The sequence below is a fragment of the Gigantopelta aegis genome, chromosome 3 (assembly GCF_016097555.1).
Source record: "Gigantopelta aegis isolate Gae_Host chromosome 3, Gae_host_genome, whole genome shotgun sequence".
Classification (NCBI taxonomy): Eukaryota; Metazoa; Mollusca; class Gastropoda; order Neomphalida; family Peltospiridae; genus Gigantopelta; species Gigantopelta aegis.
Genome location: NC_054701.1, coordinates 96,557,482 through 96,576,096, shown reverse-complemented (window position 1 = coordinate 96,576,096; position 18,615 = coordinate 96,557,482). Strand labels below are relative to the sequence as shown.

At 35.0% G+C, this 18,615-nt stretch overlaps 1 protein-coding gene across 1 annotated transcript in view; it reads left to right on the top strand.

The window, feature by feature from the left end:
- LOC121369419 (leucine-rich repeat-containing protein 74B-like) overlaps positions 1-18,615 on the top strand; it is a 158,501-nt gene that overhangs the window by 100,828 nt on the left and 39,058 nt on the right. Inside the window, exon 13 of the mRNA XM_041494520.1 lies at positions 7,464-7,594. Within this exon, the coding sequence (XP_041350454.1) occupies positions 7,464-7,594 (131 nt within the window). The remainder of the gene's footprint in view (positions 1-7,463; positions 7,595-18,615) is intronic.

Genomic DNA, 18,615 nt, shown 5'->3' with positions numbered 1-18,615 from the left:
ATAACATCGAATATTGTATATTTCAATATGCAAATGATACAGTTTTACTTTAGACGGATCAGAAAGAACTTTATTAGAATTATTTAAAATAATTAAACATTTTCAAATATGTTCTAGTCTTAAAATTAATTTAGACAAATGCGTTGCTATGTGGATCGGCTCTAAAATAGAATCAAATGAAAAACTTTCCCCATACATACCACTACTTTGGCAAAAGAACCATACAAAATTATTGGTATAATTTTTTTCTTCAAATCTCAATGAAATACTTTTCCTTAATTTTTAAAAACAAATGACTAGAACACGTAAAATATTATTCACATGGTCAAATAGATCGCTAACTATTAATGGTAAAATTACTATAATAAAATCTCAGATTCTGCCACTTTCCATTCACTTATTCACAGTCCTACCTGATCCAGATAAAATAATTTTAAATACAATGTTTTATAAATTTATCTGGTATGGTAAACGTGTAAAATTTAAAAGAACAATGCTTATGAATGGCTATAAAAATGGTGGACTTAAAATGATTGATGCCATGTCATTCTGCAGATATCTAAAACTAAAATGGATAAAGGGACTGCTCGCATCTGATGGTTTGTGGCAGAGCCTTACAAAAACTATATTAACTCACTTTGGTAGTGAAACTGTTTTCAGCTTTCACAAAAACTAACTACTTAAAACCGCAAAATGTATTTTGGAAAGTTTATATGTACTGCTACCTGATGAATATATTGTGTGGTTTACAATATGTTTATTTGAACTGCTAGCTAACAGATGAATATAGTGTGTGGGTTACACTTTGTTTATTTGTACTGGTAGCTAACTGATGAATATAGTGTATGGTTTACATGGTGTGCATTTGTACAGTTACCTAACTGACGAATATAGTGTGTGGTTTACATGGTGTGTATTTGTACTGTTAGCTAACTGACGAATATAGTGTGTGGTTTACATGGTGTGTATTTGTACTGCTAGCTAACTAATGAATATATTGTGTGGGATACACTGTGTCTATTTGTACTGCTAGCTAACTGATGGATATATTGTGTGGGATACACTGTGTCTATTTGTACTGCTAGCTAACTGATGGATACATTGTGTGGGATACACTGTGTCTATTTGAACTGCTAGCTAACTGATGAATATATTGTGTGGGATACACTGTGTCTATTTGTACTGCTAGCTAACTGATAGATATATTGTGTGGGATACACTGTGTCTATTTGTAATGCTAGCTAACTGATGGATATAGTGTGTGGTTTACATAATGTCTATTTCTACTGCTAGCTAACTGAGGGATATTTTGTGCGGGATACACTGTGTCTATTTGTACTGCTAGCTAACTGATGGATATATTGTGTGGGATACACTGTGTCTATTTGTACTGCTAGCTAACTGATGAATATATTGTGTGGGATACACTGTGTCTATTTGTACTGCTAGCTAACTGATGGATATAGTGTGTGGTTTACATAATGTCTATTTGTACTGTTAGCTAACTGATGGATATAGTGTGTGGTTTACATAATGTCTATTTGTACTGCTAGCTAACTCATGGATATAGTGTGTGGTTTACATAATGTCTATTTGTACTGCTAGCTAACTGATGGATATATTGTGTGGGATAAACTGTGTCTATTTGTACTGCTAGCTAACTGATTGATATAGTGTGTGGGATACACTGTGTCTATGTGTACTTCTAGCTAACTGATGGATATAGTGTGTGGGATACACTGTGTCTATTTGTACTGCTAGCTAACTGATGGATATAGTGTGTGGTATACATAATGTCTATTTGTGCTGCTAGCTAACTGATGGATATAGTGTGTGGTTTACATAATGTCTATCTGTTCTGCTAGCTAACTGATGGATATATTGTGTGGGATACACTGTGTCTATTTGTACTGTTAGCTAACTGATGGATATAGTGTGTGGGATACAGTGTGTCTATGTGTACTTCTAGCTAACTGATGGATATAGTGTGTGGGATACACTGTGTCTGTTTGTACTGCTAGCTAACTGGTGGATATAGTGTGTGGGATACACTGTGTCTATTTGTACTGCTAGCTAACTCATGGATATATTGTGGGATACACTGTGTCTATTTGTACTGCTAGCTAACTGATGAATATATTGTGTGGGATACACTGTGTCTATTTGTACTACTAGGTAACTGATGGATATAGTGTGTAGTTTACATAATGTCTATTTGTACTGCTAGCTAACTGAGGGATATTTTGTGCGGGATACACTGTGTCTATTTGTACTGCTAGCTAACTGATGGATATATTGTTTGGGATACACTGTGTCTATTTGTACTGCTAGCTAACTGATGGATATATTGTGTCGGATACACTGTGTCTATTTGTACTGCTAGCTAACTGATGGATATAGTGTGTGGTTTACATAATGTCTATTTGTACTGCTAGCTAACTGATGGATATAGTGTGTGCGATACACTGTGTCTATTTGTACTGCTAGCTAACTGATGGATATAGTGTGTGGTTTACATAATGTCTATTTGTACTGCTAGCTAACTGATGGATATAGTGTGTGGTTTACATAATATCTATTTGTTCTGCTAGCTAACTGATGGATATATTGTGTGGGATACACTGTGTCTACTTGTACTGCTAGCTAACTGATGGATATAGTGTGTGGGATACAGTGTGTCTATGTGTACTTCTAGCTAACTGATGGATATAGTGTGTGGGATACACTGTGTCTGTTTGTACTGCTAGCTAACTGGTAGATATAGTGTGTGGGATACACTGTGTCTATTTGTACTGCTAGCTAACTGATGGATATATTGTGTGGGATACACTGTGTCTATTTGTACTGCTAGCTAACTGATGGATATAGTGTGTGGTTTACATAATGTCTATTTGTACTGCTAGCTAACTGATGGATATATTGTGTGGGATACACTGTGTCTATTTGTACTGCTAGCTAACTGATGGATATAGTGTGTGGAATACACTGTGTCTATTTGTACTGCTAGCTAACTGATGGATATAGTGTGTGGGATACACTGTGTCTATTTGTACTGCTAGCTAACTGATAGATATAGTGTGTGGTTTACATAATGTCTATTTGTACTGCTAGCTAACTGATGGATATAGTGTGTGGTTTACATAATGTCTATTTGTTCTGCTAGCTAACTGATGGATATATTGTGTGGGATACACTGTGTCTATTTGTACTGCTAGCTAACTGATGGATATAGTGTGTGGGATACACCGTGTCTATTTGTACTGCTAGCTAACTGATGGATATATTGTGTGGTTTACATAATGTCTATCTGTTGTGCTAGCTAACTGATGGATATATTGTGTGGGATACACTGTGTCTATTTGTACTGGTAGCTAACTGAGGGATATTTTGTGCGGGATACACTGTGTCTATTTGTACTGCTAGCTAACTGATGGATATATTGTGTGGGATACACTGTGTCTATTTGTACTGCTAGCTAACTGATGGATATAGTGTGTGGTATACATAATGTCTATTTGTACTGCTAGCTAACTGATGGATATAGTGTGTGGTTTACATAATGTCTATTTGTACTGCTAGCTAACTGATGGATATAGTGTGTGCGATACACTGTGTCTATTTGTACTGCTAGCTAACTGATGGATATAGTGTGTGGTTTACATAATGTCTATTTGTACTGCTAGCTAACTGATGGATATAGTGTGTGGTTTACATAATATCTATTTGTTCTGCTAGCTAACTGATGGATATATTGTGTGGGATACACTGTGTCTATTTGTACTGCTAGCTAACTGATGGATATAGTGTGTGGGATACAGTGTGTCTATGTGTACTTCTAGCTAACTGATGGATATAGTGTGTGGGATACACTGTGTCTGTTTGTACTGCTAGCTAACTGGTGGATATAGTGTGTGGGATACACTGTGTCTATTTGTACTGCTAGCTAACTGATGGATATATTGTGTGGGATACACTGTGTCTATTTGTACTGCTAGCTAACTGATGGATATAGTGTGTGGTTTACATAATGTCTATTTGTACTGCTAGCTAACTGATGGATATATTGTGTGGGATACACTGTGTCTATTTGTACTGTTAGCTAACTGATGGATATAGTGTGTGGGATACAGTGTGTCTATGTGTACTTCTAGCTAACTGATGGATATAGTGTGTGGGATACACTGTGTCTGTTTGTACTGCTAGCTAACTGGTGGATATAGTGTGTGGGATACACTGTGTCTATTTGTACTGCTAGCTAACTCATGGATATATTGTGGGATACACTGTGTCTATTTGTACTGCTAGCTAACTGATGAATATATTGTGTGGGATACACTGTGTCTATTTGCACTACTAGGTAACTGATGGATATAGTGTGTAGTTTACATAATGTCTATTTGTACTACTAGCTAACTGAGGGATATTTTGTGCGGGATACACTGTGTCTATTTGTACTGCTAGCTAACTGATGGATATATTGTGTGGGATACACTGTGTCTATTTGTACTGCTAGCTAACTGATGGATATATTGTGTCGGATACACTGTGTCTATTTGTACTGCTAGCTAACTGATGGATATAGTGTGTGGTTTACATAATGTCTATTTGTACTGCTAGCTAACTGATGGATATAGTGTGTGCGATACACTGTGTCTATTTGTACTGCTAGCTAACTGATGGATATAGTGTGTGGTTTACATAATGTCTATTTGTACTGCTAGCTAACTGATGGATATAGTGTGTGGTTTACATAATATCTATTTGTTCTGCTAGCTAACTGATGGATATATTGTGTGGGATACACTGTGTCTATTTGTACTGCTAGCTAACTGATGGATATAGTGTGTGGGATACAGTGTGTCTATGTGTACTTCTAGCTAACTGATGGATATAGTGTGTGGGATACACTGTGTCTGTTTGTACTGCTAGCTAACTGGTGGATATAGTGTGTGGGATACACTGTGTCTATTTGTACTGCTAGCTAACTGATGGATATATTGTGTGGGATACACTGTGTCTATTTGTACTGCTAGCTAACTGATGGATATAGTGTGTGGTTTACATAATGTCTATTTGTACTGCTAGCTAACTGATGGATATATTGTGTGGGATACACTGTGTCTATTTGTACTGCTAGCTAACTGATGGATATAGTGTGTGGAATACACTGTGTCTATTTGTACTGCTAGCTAACTGATGGATATAGTGTGTGGGATACACTGTGTCTATTTGTACTGCTAGCTAACTGATAGATATAGTGTGTGGTTTACATAATGTCTATTTGTACTGCTAGCTAACTGATGGATATAGTGTGTGGTTTACATAATGTCTATTTGTTCTGCTAGCTAACTGATGGATATATTGTGTGGGATACACTGTGTCTATTTGTACTGCTAGCTAACTGATGGATATAGTGTGTGGGATACACCGTGTCTATTTGTACTGCTAGCTAACTGATGGATATATTGTGTGGTTTACATAATGTCTATCTGTTGTGCTAGCTAACTGATGGATATATTGTGTGGGATACACTGTGTCTATTTGTACTGGTAGCTAACTGAGGGATATTTTGTGCGGGATACACTGTGTCTATTTGTACTGCTAGCTAACTGATGGATATATTGTGTGGGATACACTGTGTCTATTTGTACTGCTAGCTAACTGATGGATATAGTGTGTGGTATACATAATGTCTATTTGTACTGCTAGCTAACTGATGGATATAGTGTGTGGTTTACATAATGTCTATTTGTACTGCTAGCTAACTGATGGATATAGTGTGTGCGATACACTGTGTCTATTTGTACTGCTAGCTAACTGATGGATATAGTGTGTGGTTTACATAATGTCTATTTGTACTGCTAGCTAACTGATGGATATAGTGTGTGGTTTACATAATATCTATTTGTTCTGCTAGCTAACTGATGGATATATTGTGTGGGATACACTGTGTCTATTTGTACTGCTAGCTAACTGATGGATATAGTGTGTGGGATACAGTGTGTCTATGTGTACTTCTAGCTAACTGATGGATATAGTGTGTGGGATACACTGTGTCTGTTTGTACTGCTAGCTAACTGGTGGATATAGTGTGTGGGATACACTGTGTCTATTTGTACTGCTAGCTAACTGATGGATATATTGTGTGGGATACACTGTGTCTATTTGTACTGCTAGCTAACTGATGGATATAGTGTGTGGTTTACATAATGTCTATTTGTACTGCTAGCTAACTGATGGATATATTGTGTGGGATACACTGTGTCTATTTGTACTGCTAGCTAACTGATGGATATAGTGTGTGGAATACATGTGTCTATTTGTACTGCTAGCTAACTGATGGATATAGTGTGTGGGATACACTGTGTCTATTTGTACTGCTAGCTAACTGATAGATATAGTGTGTGGTTTACATAATGTCTATTTGTACTGCTAGCTAACTGATGGATATAGTGTGTGGTTTACATAATGTCTATTTGTTCTGCTAGCTAACTGATGGATATATTGTGTGGGATACACTGTGTCTATTTGTACTGCTAGCTAACTGATGGATATAGTGTGTGGGATACACCGTGTCTATTTGTACTGCTAGCTAACTGATGGATATATTGTGTGGTTTACATAATGTCTATCTGTTGTGCTAGCTAACTGATGGATATATTGTGTGGGATACACTGTGTCTATTTGTACTGGTAGCTAACTGAGGGATATTTTGTGCGGGATACACTGTGTCTATTTGTACTGCTAGCTAACTGATGGATATATTGTGTGGGATACACTGTGTCTATTTGTACTGCTAGCTAACTGATGGATATAGTGTGTGGTATACATAATGTCTATTTGTACTGCTAGCTAACTGATGGATATATTGTGTGGGATACACTGTGTCTATTTGTACTGCTAGCTAACTGATGGATATAGTGTGTGGTTTACATAATGTCTATTTGTACTGCTAGCTAACTGAGGGATATTTTGTGCGGGATACACTGTGTCTATTTGTACTGCTAGCTAACTAATGGATATATCGTGTGGGATACACTGTGTCTATTTGTACTGCTAGCTATCTGATGGATATATTGTGTGGGATACACTGTGTCTATTTGTACTGCTAGCTAACTGATGGATATAGTGTGTGGTTTACATAATGTCTATTTGTACTGCTAGCTAACTGATGGATATATTGTGTGGGATACACTGTGTCTATTTGTACTGCTAGCTAACTGATGGATATAGTGTGTGGGATACACTGTGTCTATGTGTACTTCTAGCTAACTGATGGATATAATGTGTGGGATACACTGTGTCTATTTGTACTGCTAGCTAACTGATTGATATAGTGCGTGGGATACACTGTGTCTATTTGTACTGCTAGCTAACTGATGGATATATTGTGTGGATACACTTTGTCTATTTGTACTTCTAGCTAACTGATGGATATATTGTGTTGTTTTCACATGTTTCAGGAAACCAGCTGAAAGATGTTGATGCAGCTCTATTCATCGATGGTCTGAAGAACAACCAGTTTATCACGTTCCTCGATCTCAGTCATAACAGATTTTCTGAAAAAGGAGGCGAGATGCTAGCCAAGGCCTTGGTATGTATATAGATAATATATGATGCATATATTTACCGTATAGATATACTGTACGATATCGATCATATATGATATATATACTGTATAGATAAACTATACGATATAGATAATATATGATGCATATTCATTTACCTTATAGATATACTGTACGATATAGATCATATATGATACATATACCGTATAGATATACTATTCGATATAGATAATATTTGATACATATACCATATATATATACTGTACGATATAAATAATATATGATACATATACCTTATAGATATACTGTATGATATAGATAATATATGATGCATGTGCCTTATATATATACTGTACAATATATATATAGAACTTCATATACGTTGTTTTCGCTTCCTATTTATTGCACACGTTTATTTTGCACAAGAATATATACCACGAGACCATGTAGCGGTCGAATGGTATGTTCTTTCGCAAAATAAACGAGTGCAATAAATAGGAAGTGAAAACAACGTATGTGAAGTTCTGTATTTATTACATACCTTCTTTTAGGTTTTACGAAAACGTTTTTCAATTTAACGTCATAACAACATTTTGTTAAATCTATGATCAAAACTCCTTTAATGGATTTATTTATCGTTAGGAATCATACTCTGTGGCAGCCTTGCGTAATGTTTCAAATACGATGTGACGTCATTTGTAAATCATATATGACGTCAGTAAATAAAAGGCCTAACTGCAGTAAAACTGTCCATATTGCACATATATGCGATGCAAAATAAATTAATCAAACTGTTTCAAAATGTCTTTATCACTATAGTAAGATTGAATGGGTATTTAATAAAGATAATACATAATACATACACCTTAATAGTTATAGATATATTATTTTAAAGTTATTGTCCCAATTGATGAATCGCTATTTGCGATACTTGGGACCATACTGTAATAACTGTCAGCTTTTGAGGATTTTCAATTATTGAGAGATATTTTGCATACAAACAGTTATGTTATTTTGCGTACTGGTGTTTTGCGCCTGAAGTGTTTGGAAATTTCCATTTTTATGTCCAATAGCTGAACCGCTGTGGATGATTTAATATGGGAATACCTCCCCAAGAGTCGACAGCAGTCGTGCGGACAATATCATCAGTAGACATGTTTTAAAGGAACTATTGACATGTGTGGAACAAAAGTATCACTATAAACAAATAACAAAGTATATTTTATCATGTAACAAAATACTATGGGTTGTAAGAAAATAATATAGTGGGCCAATCGATCAGCGTTTTTAAGTGCTTTTTTTATTTATCTGTGGGGCATATAATTATAATAATATCCAAGTTGGTGTGAAACGATCATCATTGAGCAATTTAAAATATTCAAGATGAGTCAGAAAATCAAAGTGCTACCAGATATCATAAAAACGAATTCTATTTCTTTTTTTAATGTTTTAAAACACAAGAAATTCAATGTAATCATTATATTAAGCAAAAGATAGAAATAATTCAATATTCATGATTGCAACCAAAGAATGTTAAAATAAAGAAAAGTTCAATTAAACAACCATTTGAAGGAACAGAAAACATATAGTTGAAGTGCACAGTGTATGTGTTGTATTTTAAGAATTTAAATACTGTATACGATATTTAATTCGCCTTGTGCTTATATTAAACTAATTCAGCTTGTTAATTCAACTTACATGGTTTGGACATTGAAACAAATTTGCCACCTTGAGATAGGCAGAAGACTCTACATACCAGGGCCCCGTTCAACAAAAGGACTGTAGCTAAGGTTAATTGTTGTGACGTACGGTGAGTTTTACGATTGGCACACGTAAGCATTACAACTATGCATAAAGCAACCTTACGGTAGACGAAAGTACTCCTCTAATAATTAAAATCTACTTTGCAAAGGAGTTATATAACACGTTCGACACCAACTATTTACTGGTATCGGACATCCACTAAATAATTATCAGTTTATTTGCGAAGCGATAATAGGTCCTATATTCAAGAAAAGCGCTTATTTATCTATATACGAGCATTTCTTTAGAATTATATCAAACATACTTTTCTAACCTAATTTGGGGGTGCTGAATCCAGAAGAATATGTTGGACATCTGAGAAATTTTGTTTAGGGGGTCAAAATGACCAAAACAAAAATAGTAGTATACGAAATTAGGATTGTGTTGAAAATACATTGTATTTAAGTATAATAGAGTGTCACAGACCATGTTTTTATTTATTTATGTTCAATCATTTCTTTAGGATTGCATGCAGCATACTTTTCTAGACAAATTTAAATATGCTGAATCCAAAAACGTGTTGAAAAATAATGCTTATGTAGTCAACATAATGAAAACAAAAACACGCTTTTATGCTTGGGATACAACGTATTTTCGACACAATAATAATTGTGTAGACGCTCATATTATGACCCCCTTAAATGTTTGGGGGTTTTTGTGGGTTTTTTACATAGCATATTTATGTGTATTCAGCAAACCTATATTAGAATAAAAAAAAGAAAATATCTATGTTTTCAAATAATGTAGATACAAATAAATAAATAATATATATATATATATATATATATATATATATATATATATATATACACAGGGATTTACCTTGGGTTTTTTTCTGATATGGGTATGGGGTCCCTTGGACTCACCTCTTTGTTTTCTGGGGGTCCCAACCTGAAAACAAAGGGTCCCAAAACCACACAAACGACAGAGAGCTGCAGACAACAAATCACGTGTATAATATGTTTCATTAAAGAAAACAAAATTTAACAAGCTGTGTTGTTGTTTTTCCTACCTTTTATTATAAATCGGTGTCTTTCAACTTTCATAGCACTAAATGGTTTTGCTGCTTTGACAAAGTTAAACTGTTCTATACTGGGACCCACCAGTTTAATAAACATCAGCCTGTTGAGTCTTTCGGGGCTTAGTCTGTTTTGAACTTTGTCCTTTATTGAATTCTGGACTGAAAAGCCTCTCTTGCAAGGCACAGAAGACACAGATAAGATCAATGCTACTTTGGCAAGAAGTGTGAAGTCTGGATACTGATCGTGGAAATCGCTGATTAAAAGCTTTAAGAAGTTTTCAAATGTGAGAGACCTGTACGATTTTGCTAAATGTTTTGAACAGCAGGAAATGTGCAGTAACCCTGTCCTTGTTCACAAGATCAGCATAAAAATTGCATAATGTTGACAGCTGCTCTGTGCCATAATGCACTAAACCTGACGCATCAGGGTATCTGGAGGGGTTGAACAACATCAAAACACTCAAGCAAGTTTAGAATGTCGGTTGGAAACCTATCGTCCAAATTGTTGATAATTTTGTCAATGTACATGTTCCTGATTTTGCAGAATCTCTGTCTGAGAGATTCATTGTCAGTGATGTCCACATTTTTGTACTTCGATTTTTGCCCAGCTACTGTTACACCTAGAATGGTCAAGACTTCATCGACTTTCGCTGAACCATGTTTCGTAGCACTCAGGGTTTCTTTTGTACAACAAACACTACGTCTAATATGAGACAAATTTACATAATCTTTTTGAAAAGTCAGACTTAGCACACCAATAACTGTTAGAATATCTATCAGTAATGCTGTAAGTAATAGGAAAAAGCTGTTGGCTATACATTTATGTAACCCAATAGCTTTGGGGTTTTTGTCACCTTCTAGAGATAGTAGTATAGGGCAATAACTGGACATTATCATTTTTACTGCTGCTTCAACATACAGCCATTGGACAGACGATGGCTCCGTTATTTGTTTTGATTTGCCATGTAGAATGGTTTGTAGCTCTCTAAGTTTGTCATACCTAACAGAAGAATCAGAGTAATATTTGTATAAACTATGAATCGTACTGTGATAGTTTTCACAATAATCAACCTCTTTACCAGCTTGTGATACTGCTAGGTTTAAAGCCGTACACCCTAGTTCCATCCAGCGAAAATAAATTATAATTTGGTTAATCTACAAACCTGTAACACACTTAGATCACGTTTTTATCAAATGGAGTGAAAAAGCAGATTTTATATCCATAAATACATGAGAATCCCCATGTCCCAAATGCTTGAAATAATTTTGAAAGTTAGTATTCTGATGTCACCGGTAGATGTCGCTCGAAGCACAACAATGCCTACGTCACGACAAATTTCACAGACTTGGGGTGCGTTTCTTTCACCTCTACTGGACATGTTCCAACTGTTCTGTCCTGGTTGTATCCCCTCTCCAGATATCGTAAGACTTAGCAAAATTATTGGTTTTAAGGGTTTGTAACGTTTTGTATTGAGACACTTACTTGTCTGAACTTTATTGTTACTGAAAATGTTCACGAACTATGAAGAAAAATCTCACAAATGAACAACAACAAATCGGATGTTGATTGCGCGAACCGTGCACGAGAAAACAAACCGAACCAAAATGATAACGGTCACGTGATATACCAACGTCTGTGACATTGAAATGGAAATATCCCCTCTAAAAATAGATTAGACCGTGTCTGCTCAACGGTTTTTTCTCAGACGTGCGTGCGATTTATGAAATACGAAAAATGCATTTTGTGGTATAACAAAAAACAGGATTACCAAAAAACACTTCAGGTGAATGGAAATGTATATTCTAAATAATAAACGGTAAGTAAAGTGCAATTTTATTTGTGAAAAAAAATGGGTTTAATAGCGAAAAACAACGCCGTAATCGTTAACAACTAGCCGTAACTAGGGTGAGTCCCTTTAACCTATGTGCAACACAATGCACTTGCACTAGATGCTTGTTCCTTTTCTTTAGCTTAGCAATTAAACCATTTAACCTGCCAGTCATGACCGATGCACCGTCAGTTCCTAGACCAAACACTTTACCTAACTTGTCATCACAAATGTTTTTGCGTTTGATAAAGTGCACCAATGCCTCTTCTATGCCTGTTGCAGTGCCACTGGTTATTTTATCATTATCAAGAAAAGCCACACACACTTCACCCATGTCGAGATAACGGACATATACTGCTAATTTGTTTCTCAACAGCTATGTCACAGGTTTCGTCTAGCATTATTCCAATGTAGTCACTGGCGTTTAATTTTTTTTATCAGGTCTTTTTCAATAACATCATCAATGCATTTTTCTAATTCCATAATAACCTGTGGACGTTTGTAATAGCTTTCAATTTCAACACCATTTTGAATTTGTAGGTCCATTAAATCTGTAAAAACGTCTGCAGCTATGTCTCTTTAGGCCATAAAATAAACAGTTCTCAGCTGCTTTATATAGTTCTCAACTTTATTGGATTGTTCATCTCCAATTTTATCTTTTACTTTTTGTCTAGCAGTGTCAAGGTCAAAACGTAATTGAAGAATGTTAATTGATTCAGTGTGTACTTTAGACTCCTGGTGTCGGATCAGAGTAGAATTTTGAAAATTAGTACAACCTTCATCGGTGGTAAAAGTCAGCCTTTTATTCATGGCTATGTCCGCATGACAGGTTTTTTTTCAATTCATACACTCCCGTCTAGAAAATAATTATCGCTTTCGGGAAATCAATGTTGGTATTCGTCGTGTATTCTTTCAAAATCAACATTTGATCTGTATAATTATTTGAACCAAGCTAAATGACGCTCACAATACCACGCGTTGTTTATGAATCGTGCTACTTGTTTGTTGGTGCAAATCAGAACATTTAACCAATTTGTTTTATTCGGCCGAGAATTTCCGATTGTGTTCGGCCTGTTGACGAGAAGTATCTCTATTTTTGTGGGTCCAGTTAAATTTTAGTGCGTCCTATACGCAAGTTTTGTGCGTCCGGTAAATCCCTGTATATGTATATATATATATATATATATATGTCTATGTCTATATATATGTATCTATATGTATATATATTTATCAATTATTGCCCGTCATTGAGGGCAATATCATGTTTTATGGACCGAAGAAATCGGTCAGTATCAATTTCTTCGGTCCATAAAACATGATATTGCCCGAAATGCGGTCAATAATTGTTTTATTACATAATGTCATCCATAAGACTGCTTTGTTTATCAGAATCGAAATACGCCAACGCTTATAATTTCCCGCAATGCGTTAAAACTGATGGGATTTAGTGACGTCACGTAATCCTATGACGTTGTATGACACGCAGAGGAATGCGGAAATAAACAGTTGAAACATTACCAAGAGAAGAAAAAAAAATCAAATTCGAGATATTATAACCAGCATGAGTGTCAAAATCATATTAACAGCAAAATAAAAATAAAAAAATGTGATAAATCTGAACATACATTTATACTGAACAGTTACCGATTACCTTCAAATGAATTTTTTATTGTAACATAAAATCCTGAGTGCCGATTCCAACTGCATTTTGATGTATTTTGTACGTTTCTAAATCTGCGATATTCTCCATATACAATTTGACGATTACTGACCTTGTTTTTGTCGTATTTGCGGAAATAAACTCGGTATGACTAAAGATGTTATCTTTTTGCTGAAGGACAGCAAAGCGTTTTGTCACAAGTTTGTGCTTACCTACATTACCTACTCATTAATTGGATAGAAGTTTGTCTCATCTTTATTTTCATTGGTCAGGGCAATATCACTTTTGATGGACCGGTGAGATACACACACATATGTATATATGTATATAGATAGATAGATAGATAGATAGATAGATAGATATGTATCTATATGTATATATATAGGTTATTACCAGAGTGTTTTTTGGTATCGTCAATATCATATATTAGGAATAATATATGATATTGACGATACTGAAATACACGAGGGTAATAATCTCTTTATCAAGAAGCTTTATAAGAACAAGCTTAATACAACGTGTTTTTGTAAACTGTACACGCAACTTTAATTCCAGTTCGCCATTACTAGATATTCAAATGTCGTAAGAATATGTGGCGCGGTGTATTTTTGAATGGAAATGACGTCCTTACATCAAAATAAAGTGATGCCTAACGCTTATTTACATACATCGAAATTACAATCTGATTAAAATTAGCTCTACTGGGTCTACCAATAGATCTAACAGCATTGCATGGACTCCCATGTTCAGGTGACATTTCATCTATAAATAAAAAATTTAATATCGACCAATTACACTTCGCCTTTTATAGCGTTATTCGAGAGCATACAAATTCTAAAAATATCGGGCGAACTTGTTGGTCTATTTCAACATTGAAAAAAACGGGTTGAAAAGTGCAGTAATAAACTTTGGATTGTATACTAGTATAAACAGATTTTATGGGTATACCGTCACGGGTTTTTTTCGTCTTGAAACTAATTTTATATAAAATTTTATATTGCAATTAGTTTCCGGCATACTTCGTAATTCACCCGAATCATTTCGTATACCCTCGGCATAATGCAGAATGTTTTCAAATTAATTTCAAATCACTGGCATGATTTTGCAAGTAAGGTTTTGATTGGTCGAATGAAAGGTCAACTGGACATGAACTCCAACGGGCTGCTGTTAGATCCACATGTAATAGTGGAGCTTATTTTAATTAGATTGTCGAAATAAGAGGCAACCATCTAAACAAAATTTTGGGAGATGTTACGATTTCTAAGAGGAATTTGTATATTTTTAAAATGTATTTTAAATAGTTAAAACAAAAATATGTATACATAAATTACATGTTAACATTAGTTTTTAAAATAATTTATGTCTGTACCTACCATGTACAAGTGCGGATTTAAAATTGTAGCGGTGGCGAAGTGGAGTAATACGAATGTAATGGGGATCAATTGGTTAATATAACTTTGGATTTGTAGGTGGTAAAACATATTAACACTCTGAAGCTAACATCAGAGGATTGATATTTTATATAATTATGTCACATATAGGTCTGGATGGGCCAGAGTCTGCGTTGCCGCCTTCCCCCCCCCCCCCCCCCCCCCCCCCCCCACACACACACACTGGTTTATATCCAATTTTCTAAGCTGGATCAGGAAAATTATGAAATCATGCCAGTCCTGGCAATGAAATGACAAAGATTTGCTTCCAACATAATTGGAATTCAGTTGGTCCATTATTATTATTTCTAAAGATATATGGGTATTTTTCTACCTCTAACCCCTAAAATAAGTATCTTAAACATCGTTCAGAGATTTATTGTATGAATGTATCCAAACAGTTGGAAATATACCCATACGGTCATTAATACCATACTCTTGTTAATGCACTTTACCTCAAATTTAAGATTTGATATGAACTATGAAAATATTATATCAAACCTATACCCATAATAGGAGGTTCACACATCGCTATGAACTAAAGTTATCTAACATCACAGGGCAGGTTGCGGTATATATGAAATATGGATAGACTGATATATTTGGCCCTTGCAGCTCCTGATCAGGTATTGGCAGGAAAACAATGAACGAAAGAAATGAGAGCTCATAAGCTAGCATCTCAAGTACTCCAATATTTATTTGTTTTGTAATTAATGACTTTCATAGAAAAGAAATACTGATTAAAATAAATATTCTTATGACAACGATGTATGTTCTCATTGCAGTTGTCCAAAATGATAATTTCAAAAGTTACTTTAATATTAACCACAATGCTGATTTCACATTTTGATTAATGGTTTCGGTGTTTACAAGGGCGGTGATTGATGATAACTGGGATCAGTTTCTCTACTCATATTCGTACACGTCGCCATGGTTTTATAGATACAGCTGTATGATCGCATGCACTAGTCGATGGTGCACTGTCTATCATGCAGATGCTCATCAGTTGTTACATGGAATCCTTTGCAAATGTTTGTGGTAATTTTATGGCCAAAAGGCCCAAAGCACAAATTTCAATTCAGGTACAATCCTTGAGTTGAATAAGAAATTTCACATAGACTATTTACAGCATATAAAGCCAGCCAGGAAGTGAATACTTTGCTGATCGTAAATAATGACTTGCTACCAATACCAATACCCATAGTTTGAACAAACTCACGATCCAAATCTACCTGAGAAATTACTCGGAAAGTCAATCTTGATTGTTGACGGACAAAGTCTCTGTTAACCAAACTAAATGCGCAAATTAGAGATATACAAACCCGTGAGTATGCCAATGTCTCATATGGAATAGCTCGTTCCAGCCAGTGCACCACGACTGGTATATCAAAGGCCGTGGTATTTGTTATCATGTCTGTGGGATGATGCATATAAAAGAGCCCTTGCTGCTAATTGAAAAGAGTAGCCCAAGAAGTGGCGACAGCGGGTTTCCTCTCTCAATCGCTGTGGTCCTTAACAATTTGTCCAACGACATATAACTGTAAATAAAATATATTGAGTGCGTTGTTAAATCAAACATTTCCTTCCTTCGTTCGTACTGAATAGAAAGCAATGTTAAATTAACTAATTTCCTCTTTAAATCCTTTTTCAAAACTGCATTTAATGCAAAATGGGTGGATGTGTGAGTGGTTTCACTGAGGAAGATGCAGTGTAGAGTAGTAACACTGAGATAAATGTTGAACAATAAAGACCAACAATGGGTGTATACTACCAAATAAAATCCCATAGACGACAGTAGTAACATATGTGGCTAAAACTCCTACCTGCAGCGTATCAATCGACATAAACGCCACGGATATAAATACTACCACCCCTCACACTTAAAGTGAATCAGAAAAAAATTGGGGGTCAAGCTGCTCGTTTTTGACATAACGGGTAGCGTCAATGACTACCCTAGTTCCGCACAAAATTTGAGTACCTTTTTTTACAAGTACCCCTTACATGTTTCAAGCACAAGGCTACTTGACATATTGGTACTAGATAAACTAAAATTGCATATTTGTTTTTACCCAGATGAAACTATTATTTTTTACAACCAACACACTCACATTTATAACCAATCACAGGACTTAATTGTGGTGTTCACTTCTCTATCAAAAGTTGGGTGCACCGTGAACTTTGACCCAGCCGAAAGTGTCCAGCTATGTGTCTTTATGACAATCAGGATCTGGTGTATTCTGACATAAACTGACAACTTCACTGAAACTGTTGTTTCTATAGTGCAACCTAATATAATGTACACCTCAAAAGGCATATATATTGTATATAGTTTTGTACAAATGCAATATGTCATATTAAACAACAAAATGTTTTAAAATAAAACTCCTGAAGATATTTACTTTCAGTTGGGTGTGTGTACTCAGGTATATATGTAGAGACAACAAAGATAGTCAGAGTACCTCTACCCCTTTAAAGAATTCCATTAAAACACATGCACTTGATTGACCCTTAGATTATGAAGACCTTAACAGGCACATCAAAGAAATATCAGTATTAAAAAAATGCACTGTCTGAGGAAGGAAACACAAACATGACTGTACCTGTATGAAGTAATGACTTAATGTCCTGAACATTAGTGTTGGGAGGAAATCATGTATGCTGGGTGTGGGTGTCTTCAAGTTACCAGGTGTGGGAATTTCAAATCCATCGGCCATGCTGATTTTCATAATGAACCATCAAAACCATTGGCAGCCACCAATATTCCTGACTATATTTTATTTATAGCCTACTGTAGTTGGAGGTTTTAATAGTTATGATATCTGGAATTATCATGCAGCTTTCACACATTTATTTTTGATTAATTACTGAAAAAAGCTATTTTTAAATGACAAAAATTACCCGAACATCTATTTTCTTGCATTATTTTCTAATCCGGATGAATACAATATGTATATAGGATGTATTCCTACAATCTGTAATCCAGCATTTTATTTAGCTAGTAACATTAGGTAATACAGGTTTAGCAATAAAATAAATTATCAACTTAAACCAAGGCAGATAATCAAATCTGAAAAAAATTGTTCTGAATCTAGTATAAACTCAAAATGCTCTTCATGAGAGCTAACTAAGTGATTATTAATGGGAAAAAAAGATCTTGAGATCTAAGTATATGTTTAACAACCTTATTGTTATGCATAAATAAGAACAGAAGGCACAATAGTGACAACAAATTTAATTATGTTTTTGGTAAAGTTTTTCTTCAAATTTACTTTAAATTTTGCATAAATCTACAAATTTGTCTAAA